Here is a 23,815-nt window from a genome sequence, read left to right as displayed (position 1 = left end):
AGAATAAAATCCCCCACAAAACATATGTAATAAGCCTCTTATCTGACACAATATGTATTTTCAGCCCAAAAATATTCCATATGTGCGCTTTTGTATATATTTCTTTTAGGTTTAACACCAGAACAAAATTACTTTAAATATCAAGTTCTGGTATTAAACCTAAAGCAGTTGTGAAATAAATACAATTTTGAGACATAAATGTAGCAAGGTGCATATTTCAGTATTTTATTAGTTTGTGTGTTTGGTATGGTTCTATATCGTATATCGTTTTGTATTGTTTGTGTATCGTCGTGTTTAGTGTTGTGCTACGTAGTTATTGTCCTCTGTGCGTTACTGTCCGTCTATGTCCGTCAAAGTCCGTCTATGTCCGAGTGCGTCAGAGCGTGAATACTGGTTATGCGAGTTTGTCTAAATTTATAGAGTGATTGATTGGTTCATAATGCCTTTTCCCCTTTTTCCCGCTTCATTGCACACGCCCTTATTTATATATACACATAAATCATTCTGTTCTGAATCATCATCGACGCAAGTCAAGATTTCAATTGTAACAGTTGTTACTATTTATTTAATATTCGCTCTTATCATTGAGCTGAAATATTCTTATTTATTTAATATTCGCTCTTATCTTTGAGCTGAAATATTCATTCATATTTAATTATTATTTAGACGTGCCTGGTAAGTTTATTGCTCATAGTTCTTAGAATGTTTTATGTATTTAACCGCGAAGTCTCCCTTGATATATTTACCGATCACTGTCCATTGTCTTTGTATTTTGTGTTATTAATAATATGATTATGTTAGCATATACTTTTATATGTTTTATTATATGTTTTAGGTTTCGTTCGACTACGTATAAATAAATAATATTCGAACTCCGAAGTTGAGTGGTTTTGTCTTGGGACACCCACACTACATAAATGCTGTTAAGGTTTCCCAATCGTGGTTGGAATCGATGATATGTATCCAGGGGAAGTAATCGCTGCGATTATTATCCAACACATATCTAAAAAGTGTTGACTGTTTCATGCATTCATAAAATCGTTGTCTGTTACCGTGCAATGGTGAAGTGTGTCATTTCATTATTTTAAAAGGCTATTCGAAGTTATTTATCACTAAGCTGATAACATTTGGGTATGTATAATATTTTGTGCAATTCGTGTTGTTTGTTTGATTGGTTATTTTGTGTTTGTCTACACAAAAATGTAAACAACCTGCCTGTCCACCGAAGTTTTAGTTCTGGCATCCATAACTTTAATGTTGATATTTTTTTTTTGATGTTTACAGCACATTAAAGTTATGGCGTAACCCCCATAGTAAAATCAACCAGAATCAATTGAGTGTGATGATGCAATGCAATCACATGACCATGATGAAGTCGATGGATTCTATTTATAGCATCGGATTCACATTGTTCATTTAGTTGAATCCAATTGCAGACACAATAGCTTGTCGGAGGTGGCCGAGTGATTACAATTGGATTGAGTTGTTCCCCTTGGCATTAATTTTTGTCTGTGTCAGTCAACTTTCGTTTTATTGGAAAGGTAAACAATGTGTATTAATACATTAAATGCTTGTTTTGTGCAAAATCACGTTTCTTACATGGTAAAATATGAATATAAACCTTTATGATCAATTTCAACCATAAAATACTTCATTTTATACATTTTCAATATTTTTAAAACATCCCCTGTTTTTGTACCAACCCGTTTAGACGTTAGGAAAGAATCCTGTACAACACGTCTATTATTTTAGACTATACAAACATATACTTATTCAATCTGAGTAATTTTGTCTGAGTCTATAAACTAATGGTGAAATAAATCTACCCGAAGTCTAGGCTTCATAATAATGTACATAAAGGAAGAGAAAACCAATAACGTTGTAATTATTAAGAACTTGATTTAAAATCTTGAATATTTGATTGATAGCCCGAACATTTCTAAAATAACTTAAATTTAAAAGCGTTCATGCGTAGAAATATTAATGAAGCAGACTTATTTAATTGTATGAAATAAAAGAAACACATACAACATGGTCAAACATTGCTTCACATTGCCCGTTTTTTGCACATTCCCGTTTAGACGTTAGGGATTGAAAGAATCCCGTACAACACGTCTATTATTTTAGACTAATATTGACTGTTGCAAACCAAGAAGAAATAAAATAAAATGTAGTAACATATCGATATAGATCTATCATTTTAACTCATTTATCTCCGGGAATCATCAAATATCAATGTGGGACCAACTGCTAATTCGGATGAGTATTTACAGACATTACATTATAGATACCCAACCTTTTTGGTTATTTGAAATGGTCATCTAAAAATATGTCGATCATCCAGACCATCATTTACAAAAAGTCGCTGAAGTCAGGTCTCTGGAATGGTGCAAGTCTCTGTTGGATTATGGTTGGTTTTGGCCTTTTTATGATTTTCATGTATGAAAGATACATGTCATTGTTAGCATTGAATCCTTATGAATGATCAATGAAAAGTGACATTATTTAAACAAAAAATGAAAATCTAATAGGCCGGTTTAAAAGATTGGATCAATTTAATCAGATAACGACAACCAGTTTAAACGATTACAGATCAATAAAACTTTCTTATAATAAATTTGATTATTTTTATTATTCAATTCACAATAACTAACAGTAAGATTTCTTCATTTTCAACATACTGTATAACCAATTTAACTGGATCAGATATAAGTGGATTTATCGACGCTTGCTGACAAAATTAGCATAAATATTCCATTTATATGTTTTTGTCTTAAAGCTGCACTCTCACAGATTGAACATTTTAAAATTATTTTTATTTTTAGTCTTGGAACAAGCCATTTAAAAAAAAAAAAAAAAATCTATGGAAACCATTTAAATAAGACTGCTGACAAAAAAAAAATAGATTGCAGATTTTATATTCAAGTCCAGAAATGAATGTTTTATGCATTTTTTCTTAAGACGTAAGTATTTCGTTTAAGCCATTAAACATTAATTTACGAACGGAAATATGAAAACCTGCGATCTGATCTTTTGTCAGCAGTCTTATATTATTGGTTTGCAGATATTTATGCAAAATTTGCTCTTTCCAAGACAAAAAATAAAAAAGTTGTAAAAATTGTAAATCTGTGAGAGTGCAGCTTTTAAGCTGCACACCCACAGATTGAACATTTTAAGATTTTTCTTGATTTTTTTGTCTTGGAACAAGCCATTGTTAGAAAGCGGATTTTTATATTTAAGTTAAAAAATTGATGTTTTATGCATTTTAATATCTTATAATGATAAATTGTTTTTTGAACTGCAAACAGTTGCTCTTTTAAAGACAAACAAATTTAACAAAGATGTCAAAAATGTTAAATGTTCAATTTGTGAGAGTGCAGCTTTTAATTTGCCCTCTCACAGACATACCGTTTTTACAACTTGAAGTTTTTGTCTTGGAACAAACCAATTTTTGTGAAAATCCATGAAAACCAATTTCTGCTGACAAAAATTAGATCGCAGATTTTTAAATATAAATTAAAAAATATATGTTTGATATATTTTTCTTAAACGGTTTAAGCCATACAACATATATTTTCGAACAGAAATATGAAAATCTGTGATCTGATCTTTTGTTTTTTATCTTATATCATTGGTCTGCAGATAGTTATACTCCGGACAAACATAGTTTGAAGGGGGAAATTGGAGTCACCCTGTTGTCGGTCGGTCGGTCGGTCGGTTTGTCGGCCCGTTGCAATTTTTTAAGGCATAATTTAAAAACTACTGGATGGAATTGAATTAAACTTCATACAGTGGTAGAGCATAATGAGAGGAAGTGCAGTGTTCAAGAGCCATAACTCTACTTTAGCTTATTACTGAGTTATTTCCCTTTATTAGCTTGACTATTCGAAATATAGGTGGGCTATACTACTCTCCCCGGCATCGGGTGAAAGTTTTAGGGCAAGTTGGGATTTTCACTTATAAGTCCAATACCCTTCATTCAATTGACTTAATACTTCACACAGTTGTTCAGGGCCATCACATGATGAGGCTAGATAACTCCATATTATTCTTTACACAGATTATGGCCCCTGATTGACTATAGAACTTAGGTTAAAGTTTTAGGGCAGGTTGGGATATTTATTAATAACTTCTATACCCTTTGTTCAAATGACTTAATACTTCACACAGTTGTTCAGGACCATCACACAATAAGGTTACATAACTCTATATTATCCTTAATACAAGTAATGGCCCCAGATGGACTTAGGTTAAAGTGTTAGGGCAGGTAAAAGTTTTAGAATAAGTTGGGAATTTCACTTTTAAGTCCAATACCCTTCATTCAATTGACTTAATACTTCACACAGTTGTTCAGGGCCATCACATGATGAGGTTAGATAACTCCATATTATCTTTTATACAAATTATGGCCCCTGATTGACCATGGAACTTAGGTTAAAGTTTAAGGGCAGGGTAGGTTTTATTAATAACTTCTATACCATTTGTTCAATTGACTTAATACTTCACACAGTTGTTCAGGACCATCACACAATAATGTTACATAACTCCATATTATTTTTAATACACGTTATGGCCCCTGATTGACTTCGGTTAAAGTTTTAGGGCAGGTTAAAGTTTTAGGGCAAGTTGGGATTTTCACTTAAAACTCCAATACCATTCATTCAATTGACTTAATACTTCACACAGTTGTTCAGAGCCATCACATAATGAGGTTAGATAACTACATATTATCTTTCATACAAATTATGGCCCCTGATTGACTATGGAACTTAGGTTAAAGTTTTAGGGCAGGTTGGGATATTTATTTAATAACTTTTTTACCCTTCATTCAGTTGACTTAATACTTCACTCAAGTGTTCAGGACCATTACCCAATAAGGTTACATAACTCCATATCCTTAATACAAGTTATGGCCCCTGATTGACTTAGGTTAAAGTTTTAGGCAAGTAAAAGTTAAGGGCAAGTGTTCAGGACCATCACCCAATGAGGTTACATAACACCATAGGTTAAAGTTTTAGGCAAGTAAAAGTTAAGGGCAAGTTGGGATTTTAATAAGAAAAACTTCTATAACTTTCATTCAATGCACTTAATAAAATTAAAAATCATTTATGACCATCTTACAACAAGAAACATAACTCCATTTTAACCCTAAATGCAAATTATGTCCCTTGAATATTTTTTTTTTAAATTTCTTTTGACATTTTTACATTCTTTACCATATTTTTACCAAGGGAAAACTATATAGCCCTTGATTTTTTTTTTTAATTTTTTTTTTATATTTCTTTTTAAAAGGTATATTTATATATTCTTTACCACATTTTCATAATGGGAAATCAAGTTATTTGAATGACTTGCGTCATTTTTCGGGTGGTGGGAGGGCAGCATCAAAGTCACCTTATGTATTGAATAATTTTAGTTCAGTTCGACATAAATAGACCAAACGTTTTAATATTACATTGTTATTGTATTTACTTCTAAGTCAAAGTGGCGAAGTCGAGCGCGCTGTCTTACGACAGCTCTTGTCATTTTTTTGCTGTAATTTTTTTTCCAGACATAAACTTGCAAACTACTAGATGGAATTTATTGAAACTTCATACAATGGTAAAGTACAATGAGAGGAAGTGCAGTGCTAAAGAACCATAACTCTATTTTAGCTTATTACAGAGTTATGGCCTTTAATACTTTTTTCTTATCCCGAGCATAAGTTGAAAACTATTGGATGGACATTAATAAAGCTTTATACAGTAATAGATCATAATGAGAGGAAGTGCAGTGTACAGGAACCGCAATTCTATTTCAGCTAATTACAGAGTTACTGCCCTTTGTTACTTTTTCTTGTCTGGAGCATAACTTGAAAATTATTAATTGGAATTTAATAAAACTTCATACAGTGATAGATCATAATAAGAGGAAGTACAGTGTACATGGACCGCAATTTTATTTCAGCCAATTACCGAGTTATTGCCCTTGTTACTTTTTTCTTGCAATTTACCTTGCCTGGATGGAATTGGATTAAACTTCATACAATGGTAGAGCATAATGAGATGAAGTGCAGTGTACAATAACCATAACTCTATTGCTTATTACTAAGTTATTGTCCTTTGTTACTGTTTTGTCCGGAGTATAACTTGAAAAGTAATGGATGGAATTCATTGGAACTTCATACAGTGGTACAGCGCAATGAGAGGAAGTGCTGTGTTCAAAAACCATAACTCTACTTTAGCTAATTACTGAGTTATTGCCCTTTATTTGTTTTTTGCTGTCTATTATTTTTCAAGACATTAACTTGCAATCTACTAGATAGAATTTATTGAAACTTCATACAATGGTAAAGCACAATGAGAGGAAGTGCAGTGCACAAGAACCATAAAAACTAATTAAACCATTAAAGCTAATTACAGAGTTATGGCCTTTCATACTTTTTTCTTGTCCCGAGTATAACTTAAAAACTATTGGATGGAATTTAATAAAGCTTCATTCAGTGATCGATCATAATGAGAGGAAGTGCAGTGTACAAGAACCGCAATTCTATTTCAGAAAATTACAGAGTTACTGCCCTTTGTTACTTATTCTTGTCCGGAGCATAACTTGAAAACTGTTGGATGGAATTTAATAAAACTTCATACAGTGATAGATCATAATGAGAAGAAGTGCAGTGTACAGGAACCGCAATTCTATTACAGCCAATTACAGAGTTATTGCCCATTGTTATGTTTTTCCTGTCTGGAGCATTATTTGAAAACTACCGGATGGAATGTAATAAAACTTTATACAGTGGTACAGCACAATGAAAAGGAGTTCAGTGTGCATGAATCATAACACTATTTTAGCAAATTACAATGACAATATTCCGTAAAATAAAGTTGTCATTTATAGGTTGTCTTTCTAAATAGTTGACTGCAATCTCATATCAGGGTGGCGTTCGGGGGTATTAATCACCTTCTGTGATAGCTCTTGTTCTGCACACTTTGCTCTTTCTAAGACGAAATATAAAAATGTTGCGAAAATGGTACTTCTGTGAGAGTGCAGCTTTAACAAATTTAATTTGAAATATCTCCTTAGTGAAAAATCAGCTTTTACTTGTATTCTAAAACTAAATATAAAATAAGCATGTTTTTTTTAAATAATTATGCGCAAGTAATTTGTTCTTTAAATCTTAAAACAATTGTATCTCTGAAATTTCATTCCTTATTGGTAGTGATGGGCCGATGATCGATTATAATCGAAAATTGATCGGAAAGCTTCAAAATCGGCGATAATCGATTGTAAATTATCATAATCGATTATCGCGGAACATCCGACAAATTTATCAAGGGAGGTTACTCAGTATAAATTTACGATTTTTATCTTGCCGACGTTTCCGGTCATTTTTATTTGGGTACAATTCTTAAGAATGGCAGACGAAAATGACGATGTGGGTAAGTGTTATATGGGAAACGAAATCGAGTATTTAGGGGAGTCTATTTTGGAAAACTGTAAACCGTTCTAATTACCGTAAATTGTTCTCGTGTTGTGTATGGCGGGTGTTTTGAATGGTGAAATTGAAAACAAACATGAACTTCTTGTAAATTCTCATGATTTAGATTATTGTTTAAAAGAAAACACATTGGAAACAAATAATATAAGATGAATTCAGGTACATTTTCAATAAAACACGTATTCACGTTTACATGCTTTACGTTATGATTGATAAAAATCGCCCCCAATAAAAAAACAAAAGCAACAACGACAAAATTCAGGGTATTGTGCGTTTCTTTTTTTAACAAATATATGTTCCTGGTAGAATGGAGGCAAGTTTTGAGCATTCTTAACTCAATATAGACATATTTATGAATTCGTTTGTTATTTGGGATCCAGTTTTTATAAGCAATCATTTTAAATATATGTAGGTTATATGGGATTCAGTTTTCATAAGTTACCCAAATAATAGGCATATACATTAAAATACGTTGGTTATATGGGATTCAGTTTTCATAAGTAATCAAATAATAGGCATATACATTAAACTACGTTGGTTATATGGGATTCAGTTTTCATAAGTAATCAAATAATAGGCATATACATAAAATACGTTGGTTATATGGGATTCAGTTTTCATAAGTAATCAAATAATAGGCATATATACATTAAAATACGTTGGTTATATGGGATTCAGTTTTCATAAGTAATCAAATAATAGGCATATATACATTAAAATACGTTGGTTATATGGGATTCAGTTTTCATAAGTAATCATATAATAGGCATATACATTAAAATACGTTGGTTATATGGGATTCAGTTTTCATAAGTAATCAAATAATAGGCATATATACATTAAAATACGTTGGTTATATGGGATTCAGTTTTCATAAGTAATCAAATAATAGGCATATATACATTAAAATACGTTGGTTATATGGGATTCAGTTTTCATAATTAATCAAATAATAGGCATATATACATTAAAATACGTTGGTTATATGGGATTCAGTTTTCATAAGTAATCAAATAATCGGCATATATACATTAAAATACGTTGGTTATATGGGATTCAGTTTTCATAAGTAATCAAATAATCGGCATATATACATTAAAATACGTTGGTTATATGGGATTCAGTTTTCATAAGTAATCAAATAATAGGCATATATACATTAAAACACGTTGGGTATATGGGATTCAGTTTTCATCGTACTGTCGTGTTATTATCATCGTACTGTCGTGTTATCATCATCGTACTGTCTCGTTATTATCAACGTACTGTCGCGTTATTATCACCGTACTGTCGTGCTATCATCACCATACTGTCGTGTTATTATCATCGTACTGTCTCGTTATTATCACCGTACTGTCGTGCTATCATCACCGTACTGTCGTGTTATTATCATCGTACTGTCGTGTTATCATAACTTACTGTCGTGTTATCATCATCGTACTGTCGCGTTATTATCACCGTACTGTCGTGCTATCATCACCGTACTGTCGTGCTATCATCACCGTACTGTCGTGTAATTATCACCGAACTGTCGTGCTATTATCACCGTACTGTCATGTTATTATCATCGTACCGTCGTGCTATTTTCACCGTACTGTCGTGTTATTATCACCGTACTGTCGTGCTATCATCACTGTACTGTTGTGCTATTATCACCGTACTGTCGTGTTATTATCACCGTACTGTCGTGCTATCATCACCGTACTGTCGTGTTATTATCATCGTACTGTCGTGTTATCATAACGTACTGTCGTGCTATTATCAACGTACTGTCGTGTTATTATCACCGTACTGTCGTGCTATCATCACCGTACTATCGTGTTATTATCACCGTACTGTCGTGCTATTATCACCGTACTGTCGTGTTATTATCATCGTACTGTCGTGTTATTATCATCGTACTGTCGTGTTATTATCATCGTACTGTCGCGTTATCATCATCGTACTGTCGTGCTATCATCACCGTACTGTCGTGTTATTATCATCGTACTGTCGTGTTATCATAACGTACTGTCGTGCTATTATCACCGTACTGTCGTGTTATTATCACCGTACTGTCGTGCTATCATCACCTTACTGTCGTGTTATTATCATCGTACTGTTGTGTTATCATAACGTACTGTCGCGTTATCATCATCGTACTGTTGTGTTATTATCACCGTACTGCCGTGCTATCATCACCGTACTGTCGTGTTATTATCATCGTACTGTCGTGTTATCATAACGTACTGTCGCGTTATCATCATCGTACTGTTGTGTTAATATCGCTATGATTTTGTAAGCCTAGTACATTGTGTCAACAATGTTCGTCATATTTATAGAAACCAATTTGTCCCAAATTGGGAATGAAATGCATCCAGCAAAATACATATGGTGGGACGTGATAGGGGTGTTTGCCGAACCCATCCCTCCCCAAAGTGGTAGTTATAACTGTATTTGATTCTGATTTGAGTCGTGCAATCCGTCTGAATAATTCGTGCCGGCACCTCTATCCGCCAGGTAGCCTAGGTTACGCGTCGTTATAACAGTTGCAGTATGTGTTATATTTTGTTAATAAGTGCAAAATATTGACAGAAACATGTTTGGTTATATTAATCTGTACGTGATTCTTATTGACGTAAAAGCAGTCGTTAACAATTCCACGGGTTGAAACTGATTGGATTAAAAACTCCAATTGTACCCATTCAAGGCAACATGAACGCGATGAGATATCAAAATGACGTCATTCGTCCGGTTTTTCTACCTCATATCCGTGCCAATAGCGGTATAATGTTGGATAACGCACCATTTAACGCTGCTTGAAGCACACAAGTTATGCTTGTAGCAAACAACGTGCAACCACTCCAATGGTCTGCAAAGAGTCCGGATTTAAATCCGATCGAGCACATGTGGGACCTTTTGAAGCGCAAGGTACGTGCCAAGCCGCTGCAATCAAATCTCAGAGTGCTCACTATTGTTATTCATCACATTTGGGCAGCTATTCGAAACAGTATCTTCACAGATACATTATATCAATGAAGACAATGTAATTGCCGCAGCAATGGGCATACAAAGTATTGAAACAAAATCAAATCGTATTAACCTTATATTTGTTTATTTGTATTTTTCTCCGAATACTTTTCCAAAAATATGATAAAAACTAGATGGTTAATTAGAAATTCGTCGTAGTGTATGTAGGTAAATGGGTCCCATATAGTTATGTTCAACCCATACAACGTAATATACCAAATCTGGATCCCATATAGTCATGTTCAACCCATAAAACGCAAAATACCAAATCCGGATCCCATATAGTCATGTTCAACCCATAAAACCCAATATACCAAAACTGACTCCCATATAGTCATGTTCAAACCATAAAACCCAATATACCAAAACTGACTCCCATATAGTCATATTCAAACCATAAAACCCAATATACCAAAACTGACTCCCATATAGTCATATTCAAACCATAAAATGCAAAATACCAAATCTGGATCCTATATAGTCATGTTCAACCCATACAACGTAACATACCAAAACTGACTCCCATATAGTCATGTTCAACCAATAAAACCCAATATACCAAATCCGGATCCCATATAGTCATGTTCAAACCATAAAACCCAATATACCAAAACTGACTCCCATACAGTCATATTCAAACCATAAAACCCAATATACCAAAACTGACTCCCATATAGTCATATTCAAACCATAAAATGCAAAATACCAAATCTGGATCCCATATAGTCATGTTCAACCCATACAACGTAACATACCAAAACTGACTCCCATATAGTCATGTTCAACCAATAAAACCCAATATACCAAAACTGACTCCCATATAGTCATGATCAAACCATAAAACGCAAAATACCAAAACTGACTCCCAAATAGTCATGATCAACCCATAAAACCCAATATATCAAAACTGACTCCCAAATAGTCATGATCAACCCATAAAACCCAATATACCAAAACTGACTCCCATATAGTCATGATCAACCCATAAAACCCAATATACCAAAACTGAATCCCATATAGTCATGATCAAACCATAAAACGCAAAATACCAAAACTGACTCCCATACAGTCATGTTCAAACCATAAAACCCAATATACCAAAACTGACTCCCATATAGTCATGTTCAAACCATAAAACCCAATATACCAAAACTGACTCCCATACAGTCATGTTCAAACCATAAAACCCAATATACCAAAACTGACTCCCATATAGTAATTGTATACCCATAAATTGCAGTTAACCAAAACTGACTCCCATATAGTAATTGTATAACCATAAATTGCAGTTAACCAAAACTGACTCCTATATAGTAATTGTATACCCATAAATTGCAGTTAACCAAAACTGACTCCCATATAGTAATTGTATACCCATAAATTGCAGTTAACCAAAACTGACTCCCATATAGTAATTGTATAACCATAAATTGCATTTAACAAAAACTGAATCCCATATAGTAATTGTATACCCATAAATTGCACTTAACCAAAACTGACTCCCATATAGTAATTGTATACCCATAAATTGCAGTTAACCAAAACTGACTCCCATATAGTAATTGTATAACCATAAATTGCATTTAACCAAAACTGACTCCCTTATAGTAATTGTATACCCATAAATTGCAGTTAACCAAAACTGACTCCCATATAGTCAGCTGATTCAGCTGTTCATTGTAACGTGTTTTCAATGCCTAGCCTACAGTTAAGATGCCAAAACTTGATCCCATATAGTAATTGTATACCCATAAATTGCATTTAACAAACACTGAATCCTTTTAATCAACTGTCTTATGTTATATGATTATATATTCGTTGAGTTACCAAAACTGGAGCCCATATAGTAAGGATTTTCTTTTTTACCAAAACTGACTCCCATATAGTCAACACTTCGTTTCAATATAGTAATCATATTAGTAATCACGGCCAAGATATATCAAAACTCCTTCCCATATAGTTATCTTATACCCATATACAGCTTTAAACCATTATGTAGCAAATAAGTCATTTTACGACATTATCCATTTTTGAATCCCCTCTATCATTGAATAATGAGAAAACGTCTCCCATATAACCTCCACCGACGATGTGCTGTATGATTACGGATGATTATCCGGGTGGTAAATGCAAAATCCAAATCTGGCTCTTCTTTGCATTAAAAAAAATCAAGCCAGGACCTCCAACCAAAGAAAACCTTGACATGAGCAAGGCATATTTGCAAAAAAGGCAAAACAAAGGTACAGTAACTAAGTAAATACCGATTGCTGTCCGGATTTATTTTTGTTAAAACATCGTCATCTAAAGAGTATGATGTTGTTTTGTTTTGTTTTTTTCTTCGATACGAAAATATCACTTAATAAACTTACTTTGTGAAAAACTATTTTGCAAAAAAATTATAGCTAGTATTATTTATGAGAATAATGAAATGGTCAAGTGACTGTGTTGACACGAACATGAAATTGACAGTGTTATTGAAATTATGAAAAAATATTTGTTTTGATGATTTTGACAATAGAAGATGCTTAAGAACATTTTTTTTTTTCCATTTCAGGCAATACAACAAACTTTCAGTTTCATTTACAACATGACAATCCCCATGATTCTACTGGTGAAATGAAGAAAGCCACAAAACAACAGTCCAGGCAAAGTTGAGTTTCGCGCCCCTGAGACTCAACTCTGATAGACAGGCCATCATAGATGATGCGTTACTGAAACTTCTTGTCGGCAAAGTGTTCTCTATCATTGACCAGACATTATTTCTAAAAAACAACAACTTTAAGTTATACTGGTAGTTTCATACTGGTGACTTTGGAATGTCTGATGTGAACATTTCAGTTAAATGTTTGTTTTTTTCCTGAAAGAAAAGAGATTTATTTCTGTTTGTTAGTGCTATTTCTTGAAAAATAAATATATTAGTTCTATTCTTTGATTTATACATAAAATTCAGCTTACAGAGACAAAGTGATACCCATTACCTTCAAGTATATTACAAGCAATCACTGCTCTATAATATCCGATTATAGCCGATGTCTAATCGGTTGATGGTCTCCGATTGTAACCGATAATCGATTGTAAAATACAACCGATTGCCCATCACTACTTATTGGTAATTTGACTAGAATCTTCTCTCTAAAATTGACAGAAAAAGTCTTATGACCCAAAATTAATAGAAAAAGTCTAATGACCCCATATTGTCAGCATTTAACATCCATTAAGATTTCAGCAAAGAGAAAGTTGGACATTCATATTCATTTGTTAAACATGCAATGGATTGTGAGTAATATTTATAAGGTGGTTTAAAAAGTGTACATAATTTATTATATTTTTCTTAGCAAGTATTTTGTCCGCTCACTAATTGAAGGAGCTTTTTTCAATCTTTACCAAATTTGGTCAGAATGTGTATCAGCATAATATCTTGGTCAATGTCGCTGCTCAACAGCTTTTATGGATGTTCTCAGTCAGGAGAGTTATTAAATGTTCCCTTAAATAATATGTCTCGGACATGGGCGATACCAATTTTTTTTCAAGCGATATCGCCCTTGATTTAAAGAAATTACTTTTAATCGGACTTTATCAAAAGCTTTTGAAGCTATTGTTCAGTCATCACCAAATTTAGTTAGTATGCGTGGATAAACGAGCTTTGACAATACCAATAACCAGCCATTTTGATGGAGTTTTTTTAAAAAAAATTGCCGCCCTTTAATTTTAGAACTTACCTAAAATTTGTTTTGTACGCTCTATTATTCAGAATCCACTTTCAAATTATCACCAAATATGGGCATAATTTGTATGGGAATAATATCGTGGTCGAGTTTGATGACAGTCGTATGTTTTGGGATTGGTCGCCCTTTAATACTATACATTTTACTTATAAATGACAGTAATATGCCACCATAATTTGTGGATTCTATCCAGTCCCCATATATATTTGTGTTTATCAGGATTTATAAAAAAATTCTGACTATTCCCCTTAGAATGGAAAAAAAGAGGCGGGGCATGTCCTTTAATGTTTAAAAGAGTTTAATAACAAATTGAATTGATATAAACATTTGATGTTAACTAAGGTGTCTGACTAACAAGCTATAAGGCAACACCAAATTGTGGACAGTGTCCAAAAATGTTAGTGTCAACCGCTGTCGTATGCATGCTACTTAAGATACAAGCATTCTCTTCCAACACATTATCATTTCAATTTGTTATCAATACCATTTTTAGTCTACTACTTACATGTCTTTCTTATATTTTCAGATACACATGGATTCATACACAACAGAAAAAACATTCACGTGGGAAGACTGTGGTGTTGATTTGTCTCGGAAATCAGAAATAAAGCATCACCTGATAAGACATACAGAAGAGGAGACTTACACGTGTGAGATTTGTGATGCTGTTTTTTCACAAACAAGTAATTTACTTACCCATATGGTAACACACACAAAACAGAAGCCCTACAAGTGCAAGATATGTGATGCTACTTTTGCACGGAAGTGGAATTTAAAAGCACATATCAGAATCCACACAGGAGAAAAGCCATACAAGTGTGTGTTTTGTGATGCTGCTTTTTGTCAGAAAGGGGAATTACAAAGACATATAAGAAAACACACAGGAGAGAAGCCTTACCAATGTGGGTTTTGTGAAGCTGCTTTCTCTCATCGAAGAACTTTACTACAGCATATACGAATACATAAAGGAGAGAAGCCATACAAGTGTGAGATATGTGATGCTGCTTTCACCCAGACGAGTGGGTTACAGTCACATTTAAGAAAACACACAGGAGAGAAGCCATACAAGTGTGAGTTATGTGATGCTGCTTTCTGTCAGAAAGGGGAATTACAAACACATATAAGAAAACACACAGGAGAGAAACCATACGAATGTGGAATATGTGAAACTGCTTTCTCTCATCGAAGTACTTTACTTGAACATATAAGAATACACAAAGGGGAAAAGCCATACAAGTGTGAGATATGTGATGCTGCTTTCACCCAGAGAAATGGGTTACAGTCACATTTAAGAATACACACTGGAGAGAAGCCATTCAAATGTGAGTTTTGTGATGCTGCTTTCTCACAGAAAGGTGGGTTACAGACACATTTAAGAGTACACACTGGAGAGAAGCCATACAGGTGTGTGTTATGCGATGCTGCTTTCTCCCAGAACGGTGGGTTACAGGTACATATTAGAAAACACACGGGCGAAAAGCCATACAAGTGTGAGTTATGTGATGCTGCTTTCACACAGAAAGGTGATTTACAAAAACACATGGTTACCCACACAACAGAGAAGCCATATAAGTGTGGGATATGTGATGCTGACTTTTCTCGGAAAAATCAGTTACAAACACATATGATATTACACACAAGAAGCCATGCAAGTAAGAACGAATCCGATACAGATTATTTAATGTCAAGTATGTAAGGTATGTGGGACTAAATTGTCTCTGAAATGCTAATGCATACAGGAACGAAGAAAATTTGGATATACATGTCTTGCTGATACTTATGCAACTGATGAAAATTACACACGATAATGCATACAGAAGGGAAGCCATGCATGTTTGAATCTGTGATGCTTGTTCCTCTTAATAAGGTATTTTACAGAAACATATACATTTAAGATGCCTCATACATGTATGACCTATGTGATGTTGCTTCCTTAGAGAAAGTTTGTTTCCGGAAACATTAAGAATACACACAGTAGATATTATATTTCAATGTAAAAGATGATTTTTTCTAAGTAAACTACGACGTCATATCTGAGGTTTCTCTGAAATGCCAACATTTACTAAGTCAAACCCAGGGCATATGCGCAGGAGATCGTGATATATATTTGTGTGATTCATAATATTGTTATTCAAGTTTATTCCTAACTGTAACTCTGGTTCTTGTAAATGTTTCATCGTTTCATACTTACATATATATGCGTCTTAACAAACTAAAATATAATGTTTTAGCAGTTTAATTGACCCAAGCGTTATATGCTTTACCATTGCTAAACATGTGCTGCTGTTTGAATTAGCCCGAACAATTTTACTTCTAGTGATATCTACATGTATATTGAAATATGTGTTTTCTGTTATATATAATATTTGAAATGAAATTAAAACTGTAACTACGGTTCTTTTATATGTTTTATCGTTTCTAATCGTATTATGTAATTGACTTTTTCTTGTAAAATGCATTTTAAACGTTTCGTTGGAAATTGCGCGAACTACATGTACATATAGATTCAGGCATTTGCCACTTTATGTAAAAAAAATAATATTTTTGATATATCCATCTTGTGTATTTCTAGTTGGAGTTTTAACTCTTTATTTCACCCGGAACATTATAGAGGTTGAATATATGTTTTAATCTTGTCAGACAAATATCAATAATACCATATTTATGTAGATTAACATATGAGTGATCCCATTTTAGTCTTTGTAGACTATGTCATATCTGAACATTTATTCAAATGAATCATTTTTAGCTCGACTATTTGAAGAATAAGGAGGGCTATACTACACGCCCAAGCGTCGGCGTCAGTGTCGGCATCGGTGTCGGCGCCGGCGGCCGGTTAAAGCTTTCGGGTTACTTGTGATTTTCACATCAGTCTAATACCCTTCATTCAATTAACTTATTATTTCACACAGTTGTTCAGGGTCGTTATTACATATTATCCTAAGGTACTTTATACAATTTATGGCTCCTGATTGACTTAGGAACTTGAATGAAGTTTTGGGGCAGATTACCGTTAGGATTTTTATTAATTAATATCTTCTTTTCCCTTATTCAAATTCAATTGACAAGGCTATATACCTCGATAGTATCATTAATACAAGCTTATTTACTTAGGAATTTAGGTTAAAGTTTAAGGGCAAGTTTGGATTATAATTAGGAAAATCTATACCATTCATTCAAATGATTAAACTCTTCGCATTATAAATGACGACCACCATATAATGATTTTAGGTTAATGTGCACGGCGTCGCCGGGCCCTTGAGTGATAATTGGCCCGTGACGCATAATGGCCCGAGACGAAGTCCATGGACATTATGATCACAAGGGTCAATTTTCACTCAACGGCCCGCCTACGCCGTGTATTAACCCATTTAATACATATGTTTGTTTTACTTTTTTTGAAAGTTTGAAGTTTGCTTTTAAAAGTTTACCTGCAATCCAGTTGTGCATTCTCATTTCGCCCTGGCTTGACTTCGACGAGTTTACGCACTCTCAAATTAAATTTACTTTTATTATTTAATTTTGTGTGGCGAAACAGGCGAATAACATTTTTTTTGGTCATTTTTATGTTCCCATTCCAGTTTCAATTGATCATATTGAAAATCTACAACACGTCTATCCGATTTTTTCTGTACGAATCACTGACAGCTGTCTGTTCATGTCCTGAATAACTGAATTCAATTCATTTAACATGAACACTTAGCAAGTTGAACGACTTTTTTGTACTTAAATAAATCAATACTTTGTATTATTGATGTCAACATATATGAACATTTGCTGTTTTTGAAGTAAATTAAATTTTGCCATTTCCTTTGTTTTGTTTTTGAATGTCAACGAAGAATAAAAAACGACGCCCTAAAGGTCCACACTGGCTATCAAACCCTAGCATATCTTTCAAAAATACGTTGGCGTTTGCGTCCCTTTATTGGCGCCGCACTGAAGTGCGCGCCTATTATGGAATGGGAATTTATTTTAGTTAGTAGAAGGAGCGGTTTTTAAGTTGGCTGACAGTTGGGTTTTACTGTTATTTTATAATGATAAAAAATGGAAATGGGTGGCGATTGCATGGGTGTTAAAAATGCTTTTTATGGTTGAATAGATAGTTTTCAATTGATCTTCAAAACATTATTTCGGAAGAACGACAAATAAGTTTAATAGCTGTTCCCGATTCGTTTACGTTTTCCGATTGGTTACCTGAAATATCTGAAATATCATGTGCCGGAAATGTAAAATGTGTAGACCGGTAATTATGTGAATGGGACTAATTATGTTGTTTTGTTATGTTTAAGGCATTGATAAACCATGAGGTAATCCAGGGCTTCCGTTAAAGAAAGTTTGGAAGTATATTACTCCCTAGAAATAGGTTAAAACTTCCAAAATTGATTCCTTGGAAGTACAAAAACTTCCATAATTTTAAAGAAAACTTCCAAAGTTAAAAGCTTGAAAGTTCAAAATATCAAAACCTGATGTCAATATTACTTTTATGGTCACAATTTTAATCAGTCTTGAAGTACCGTAAAATGAATTATAATAATCTAAATCTGTGAATTTGGCAAGTTATAGTTGCATTTTTTTACATACCAGTTGAAATATAGTGGAATTTTTTTATTGTATTCGAGAGACTTAAACTTCCACCTTTCAGTGAAAAACTTCCAATATTGATGGACAGGAAGTTCAAACTTCCAGTTTAAAATTCTTAATGGAAGCCCTGGTAATCTTTTTTTCTTTAATCTAATCGATATTGGAATTAAATGTTCACCTAACGTTGAATGTTATTGTTTTGATTTCGGTCTGCTCGCGCATGTGCAGACCACTGGTTGGCAAAGAACATGGCGGAAACCAATACGGAAGTATCGAAGTGACCGAAACAAATTTCAAATTTAGACCAAGTTGCGTCGGATAGATACATAGAAAAGTTAAATGTTGGTGGAGTTCAGCTTCCAGATCCGTACAGCGTTGCTGTAAAAAGATGGGACAGCGATGCAAGCAAGTGGCCAAGTGTGCTATATCCTGATATTTACTATTACTTGATAAACTATCCGGGACTGTACACAGCTGAATCACTGAAAGCCTACAAGTCTCTTGACGGATATAATATTTCCATTGTGGACATGTGAAGCAGGTTTTGTACCATGAAGTAAGCAAAGAGTCAACCGCTTGCTTACTGAAGACGAAAGTGACTCCATCACAAAGAGTGAATGACAAGCCACATGAGACTTGGGTTTGCATCGACAAAAAGGGAAGACATGTGATCAGCGCTCACTGCACTTGCAAAGCTGGGTATGTACTTTTTAAGTTTATGATTGTATATTTTTCTTGGTGGCTTATACAATTTAGTAAGACAAAAATAAACATTAATTAATGAGAATAAATTTTATTATTAAACCAGTTATTGAACCAGGCATCAAGTTAATGCCAGGGTGTCAATATAAATGGGGAATCATGAAGGTTGAAGTACCTTAAATGTACCGACTATTTCAAAAATATGCTTGAAAAGCATTGTCAATTTATTTCAAGTATTATAAAAAAAAATTCAGATTGGGTGAAGCTTGTAGTCACATTGCTGCTTTGCTGTTCAAGATGATGTCTGCAGCATTGTATGGCCTCAATGAAAAGTCAAGGACAAGTGTCTCCTGTGCTTGGAACCAGTTTTATAGGAAAAAGGTAAACAGTGATACAATAGGCTAATAAGAATGTTTTTTAATTGTCACACACAAGAATGTTTACCTCTGTGATAATCTCTAAATTTGTTTGCTTATATATGTTATCCAAAATCTTTCAAAAAACAATTTCGTCTTTATATTTCTTATTTTTTGTATGCATTTTTCAGGTGCAGCCAAAACCTTTGGACATGATTAATTTCGACAACCCAAAACCTCTCCGGAAGAAGCGCCGTCGAAGAGTCCTTTCCACTTCTGTCGAGAACGATGATGGGTTTGACGCAGCCGAGGCACTCCGCAGTCTAAAGCGCATTTGCCCTTCCGCATGTATCCTGACTAAAGGCGACTCTGATACTGACACTGCATCAGAAGATGAAGACTTACCACCAGTAGGTATTTTATTTCTTTGTCTGCATTTAGTGCATTAAGCCTATTACAGAATAACACATAAATCTGAAATGGAATAAGAACTCAGATCTTAAATGCTATACTTTTATATTATTAACTGTCAGAGCATTGTTTCAAATTATTACGCTTATTTTACAGGATGATTTACGTAAAATAACACAACATAGGTTTATGGAGAATTTGCTTTTTTCAGGTGCTGAGCAGATTCCATGAGGTGAAACATGAGTCACTGAGCCCTACAGACCTAGAAGACAAATGTCAGCGATTTGTTCGTGACTTTCAAGTACTACCCCAACAGGTCATGAATCTCGAGGCGATGACAAAGGGCCAACAAGACAGTGTTCTGTGGCAACGACAGAGAAGGGGGCGAATAACAGCCACAACAGCACATGATGTTCTGACCTTAAAGCAAGCAACAACAAAGTCAAATTTGCTGAAGAAAATAATGAAGTACCATGAGTGTGACCTTTCACGTCTTGATGCCGTTAAGTTTGGCAGACAGCACGAAGAAACAGCAAGATCAATGTATAGTGATAAAATGAGGCAAAGTCATGAACACTTTAATGTATCTGATTGTGTTTTTTTTTGTTGACAGCACATTCCCATTGTTTGCAGCTACACCCGATAGACTCAGGGAATGTTCATGTCATGGCAAGGGGCTTGTAGAGATCAAGTGCTCATACAAACATAGAGACTCAAAAATAGAAGACATTAAGGATCAGACTTTCTTCCTTAATAGTGACAATAAACTGAAAACTAACCACCGCTACTATTCACAAATTCAGTTTCAACTGTATGTTTCTGGGAAGACATTTTGGAATTTCTATAGTTGGAAACTCGGGTGATGATTTTATCATGAATATTCGTTTAAAATAAGTAAACACTTAAAGTGCACACTGACAGTTGATTACTATACACCTAACAATTTGAGTCATTACAGTAAAACATGGATTATAAGCGAATTATACGCGTAAGAGAAGATTTTCTGTCAAAAAACGAATGTCAACAATCGGCATGGAACTGGGATATTTGTATCAAAGGGCTATGTATGTAAGTATACATCTTTGAGTAGTTTTGTATGTTGATTAGTTCAAAAATGTTTGTTTTTTAATTTATCTTTGGAATTCTTGAATCATTTTTATTTGCTAAATGTTAAGACAGCGTGTTTATATTTTTACATACATGTACTATAATTATATATTATTATAAATATACATGTTACATCTACTTATGCACCAGTCAATTGTAACCACGCCCCCCCCCCCCCCAGGTCGGAGTATACTGGGGATAGCAGGGGAAAAGGACCGTGTTTTTACCTTCAAGGTGTTCTTGCAGTGCCGGTTGAATGCGGTGGTGGCATTATGCACCAGTCAATTGTAACCATGCCCCCCCCCAGGTCAGGGGAATAGCCGGGACTTTGACTTTTGGTCCAGCCAACCCCAGGTAAAATCCTCGTCCTGCGAGGATGACCTGATGGTAAAATCCCTGCCCCGCACAAAACTGCATATTTTCAAAATAAACCTGTAAGAAAAGAAGCAATGGTTTCGCGCTGGAAGCCACGACAGCTTTGACACTAGCGACATTCATTTGCTTGGTGTAGGTCTCGTTAAAACCACAAACTGTTGTGAATCATTATCAACCATATGCACAACAACTACAAATTTGTGCTTACCAACTTACTCTTGGCTAAAACGTATATTAGTGCAGAATGTATAATTGATACATGTGCATTTGTCTTTCACAGTTGTAGTTTCTGCCGGTTGATAATCAGAAGTCTAATTTCTTTCAGGTAGGAAAATGACTGAATATTACTGAGTCAACAAATTGGGGTTATGAAGAATTCCAGCCTGCATTAAATACTGTGTTGGATCATTGAGACAGATTTGACATCCATGTCATCCACAAGGCAGTCACATCTGATAGAGATGATGTGAGTATTTCATATAAAACATATTGGAGTTGGTGTAACTGTTTGTTGTTTTATAAACTTACTGTATTCAATAATCAAGTGGTGGTGGTGGTGGTGGTGGTGGTGGTGGTGGTGGTGATGATGATGATGATGATGATGATGATGATGATGATGATGATGATGATGAATTTTATTGATAAATTTAGTAATTTTCTTTATATATATTATCTACATGTATGTATCAGCTTGTTGTTGTTTTTAGCTCTACTGGCCAAAGGCCAGAAGAGCTTATGCGATGGTAATGTGTACGTAGTATGTGCATCCGTGCGTCAGTGCGTCCGTGCGGTCGTGCGTCTGTAAACAATTGCTTGTGAACACGATACAGTCTTCAGTTTTGATTGCATCTCGCTGAAACTTGTACAGTATCTAGATATCCATTAGAGCTCGGTTCCTTTCGAAAACCAGCCAGATCCGCCCATGCATGCCTAGATTATGGCCCTTGATAGTATAAAAAAATGCTATTGTGTAAACAATTGGTTGTGAACACGATACAGTCTTCAGTTTTGATTATATCTCGATGAAACTTGTACAGTATCTAGATATCCATTAAAGCTTGGTTCCTTTCGAAAACCAGCAAGATCCGCCCATGAATGCCTAGATTATGGGCCATGAAAGTTTTAAAGAAATGCTTTCTGTTTTTAGCCAGGTCTGCATGAGCGAATTCTATTTTTAGCCAAGTTTACATGTATATGTTAATTCAAGTCTAGAGTTAAGGGAGACAATTTGCAAGTCTAGGATTTTGAGAGACAATATGCTTTTTGCTTCTGCAGTTGATTTTGTGAATTACTCTGCCTTGTTCTTGTTGAAAGCCCAAAGGCCATTATTATGCCCCCTTTTGAAAAAAGTGGGGTATATTGTTTTGCACATGTCGGTCGGTCGGTCGGTCGGTCTGTCTGTCTGTCGGTCGGTCGGAATACCAAATGGTTTCCGATCAATAACTTGAGAACGCTTTGACCGAGGGACCTCATACTTGGTATGTGTATTGGTCATCACCAGCAGATGAACCCTATTGATTTTGAGGTCAGTGGGTCAAAGGTCAAGGTCAGTGTGACCTTTACATGAAAAACGGTTTCCGATCAATAACTTGAGAACGCTTTGACCCAGGAACCTCATACTTGGTAGGTGTATTGGTCATGACCAGCAGATGAACCCTATTGATTTTGAGGTCAGTGGGTCAAAGGTCAAGGTCAGTGTGACCTTAACATGAAAAACGGTTTCCGATCAATAACTTGAGAACGCTTTGACCCAGGGACCTCATACTAGGTAGGCTTATTGGTCATGACCAGCAGATGAACCCTATTGATTTTGAGGTCAGTGGGTCAAAGGTCAAGGTCAGTGTGACTGTAAGCTGAAAAAAGGTTTTCTGATTGTCCATATTTTATTTAAGTGTCCAAATCCTACTAACAATTTGGCTCCCAAGGGGGCATAAATGTTTCACTAACATCTCTTGTTTAGCTTTAAGTTCTGTAGTTTGCGCATTCATCGCAAAATTGGTTGTGAATGTTTAAGTTATGCACCTGGTGTCATTACTGGCCACACCCAGGGTTCACAGGTTTGGTAAACATAA

The 23,815-nt window shown here is 34.6% G+C and overlaps 2 protein-coding genes across 2 annotated transcripts; both read left to right on the top strand.

The window, feature by feature from the left end:
• The first annotated feature begins 1,060 nt into the window (after positions 1-1,060).
• Positions 1,061-18,188, top strand: LOC128221981 (zinc finger protein 239-like). The gene is made up of 2 exons (XM_052930710.1): positions 1,061-1,131; positions 14,738-18,188. The coding sequence occupies exon 2, from the start codon at positions 14,744-14,746 to the stop codon at positions 15,905-15,907; it is 1,164 nt and encodes a 387-aa protein (XP_052786670.1). The 5' UTR covers positions 1,061-1,131; positions 14,738-14,743; the 3' UTR covers positions 15,908-18,188.
• Positions 18,189-19,462: 1,274 nt separating this feature from the next.
• LOC128221992 (uncharacterized) lies at positions 19,463-21,174 on the top strand. The gene is made up of 3 exons (XM_052930721.1): positions 19,463-19,875; positions 20,042-20,260; positions 20,473-21,174. Exons 1-3 carry the CDS (start codon positions 19,792-19,794, stop codon positions 20,869-20,871), a joined length of 702 nt encoding a protein of 233 aa, XP_052786681.1. The 5' UTR covers positions 19,463-19,791; the 3' UTR covers positions 20,872-21,174.
• Positions 21,175-23,815: the final 2,641 nt, after the last annotated feature.

This window comes from Mya arenaria, chromosome 16, assembly GCF_026914265.1.
Source record: "Mya arenaria isolate MELC-2E11 chromosome 16, ASM2691426v1".
In the NCBI taxonomy this organism is placed as follows: domain Eukaryota; kingdom Metazoa; phylum Mollusca; class Bivalvia; order Myida; family Myidae; genus Mya; species Mya arenaria.
Note: the sequence above shows the minus strand (reverse complement) of the source record. Positions and strands in the feature narration are given on the sequence as shown.

What these genes read in the sequence shown, in the direction of transcription:
- LOC128221981 (XM_052930710.1), top strand. Translation starts at nt 14,744, where the DNA reads ATGGATTCATACACAACAGAAAAAACATTCACGTGGGAAGACTGTGGT.
- LOC128221992 (XM_052930721.1), top strand. Translation starts at nt 19,792, where the DNA reads ATGATGTCTGCAGCATTGTATGGCCTCAATGAAAAGTCAAGGACAAGT. An exon ending in ACCAGTTTTATAGGAAAAAG is followed by an intron (nt 19,876 to 20,041) that starts GTAAACAGTGAT and finishes TGCATTTTTCAG; the next exon opens with GTGCAGCCAAAACCTTTGGA. An exon ending in AAGATGAAGACTTACCACCA is followed by an intron (nt 20,261 to 20,472) that starts GTAGGTATTTTA and finishes TGCTTTTTTCAG; the next exon opens with GTGCTGAGCAGATTCCATGA.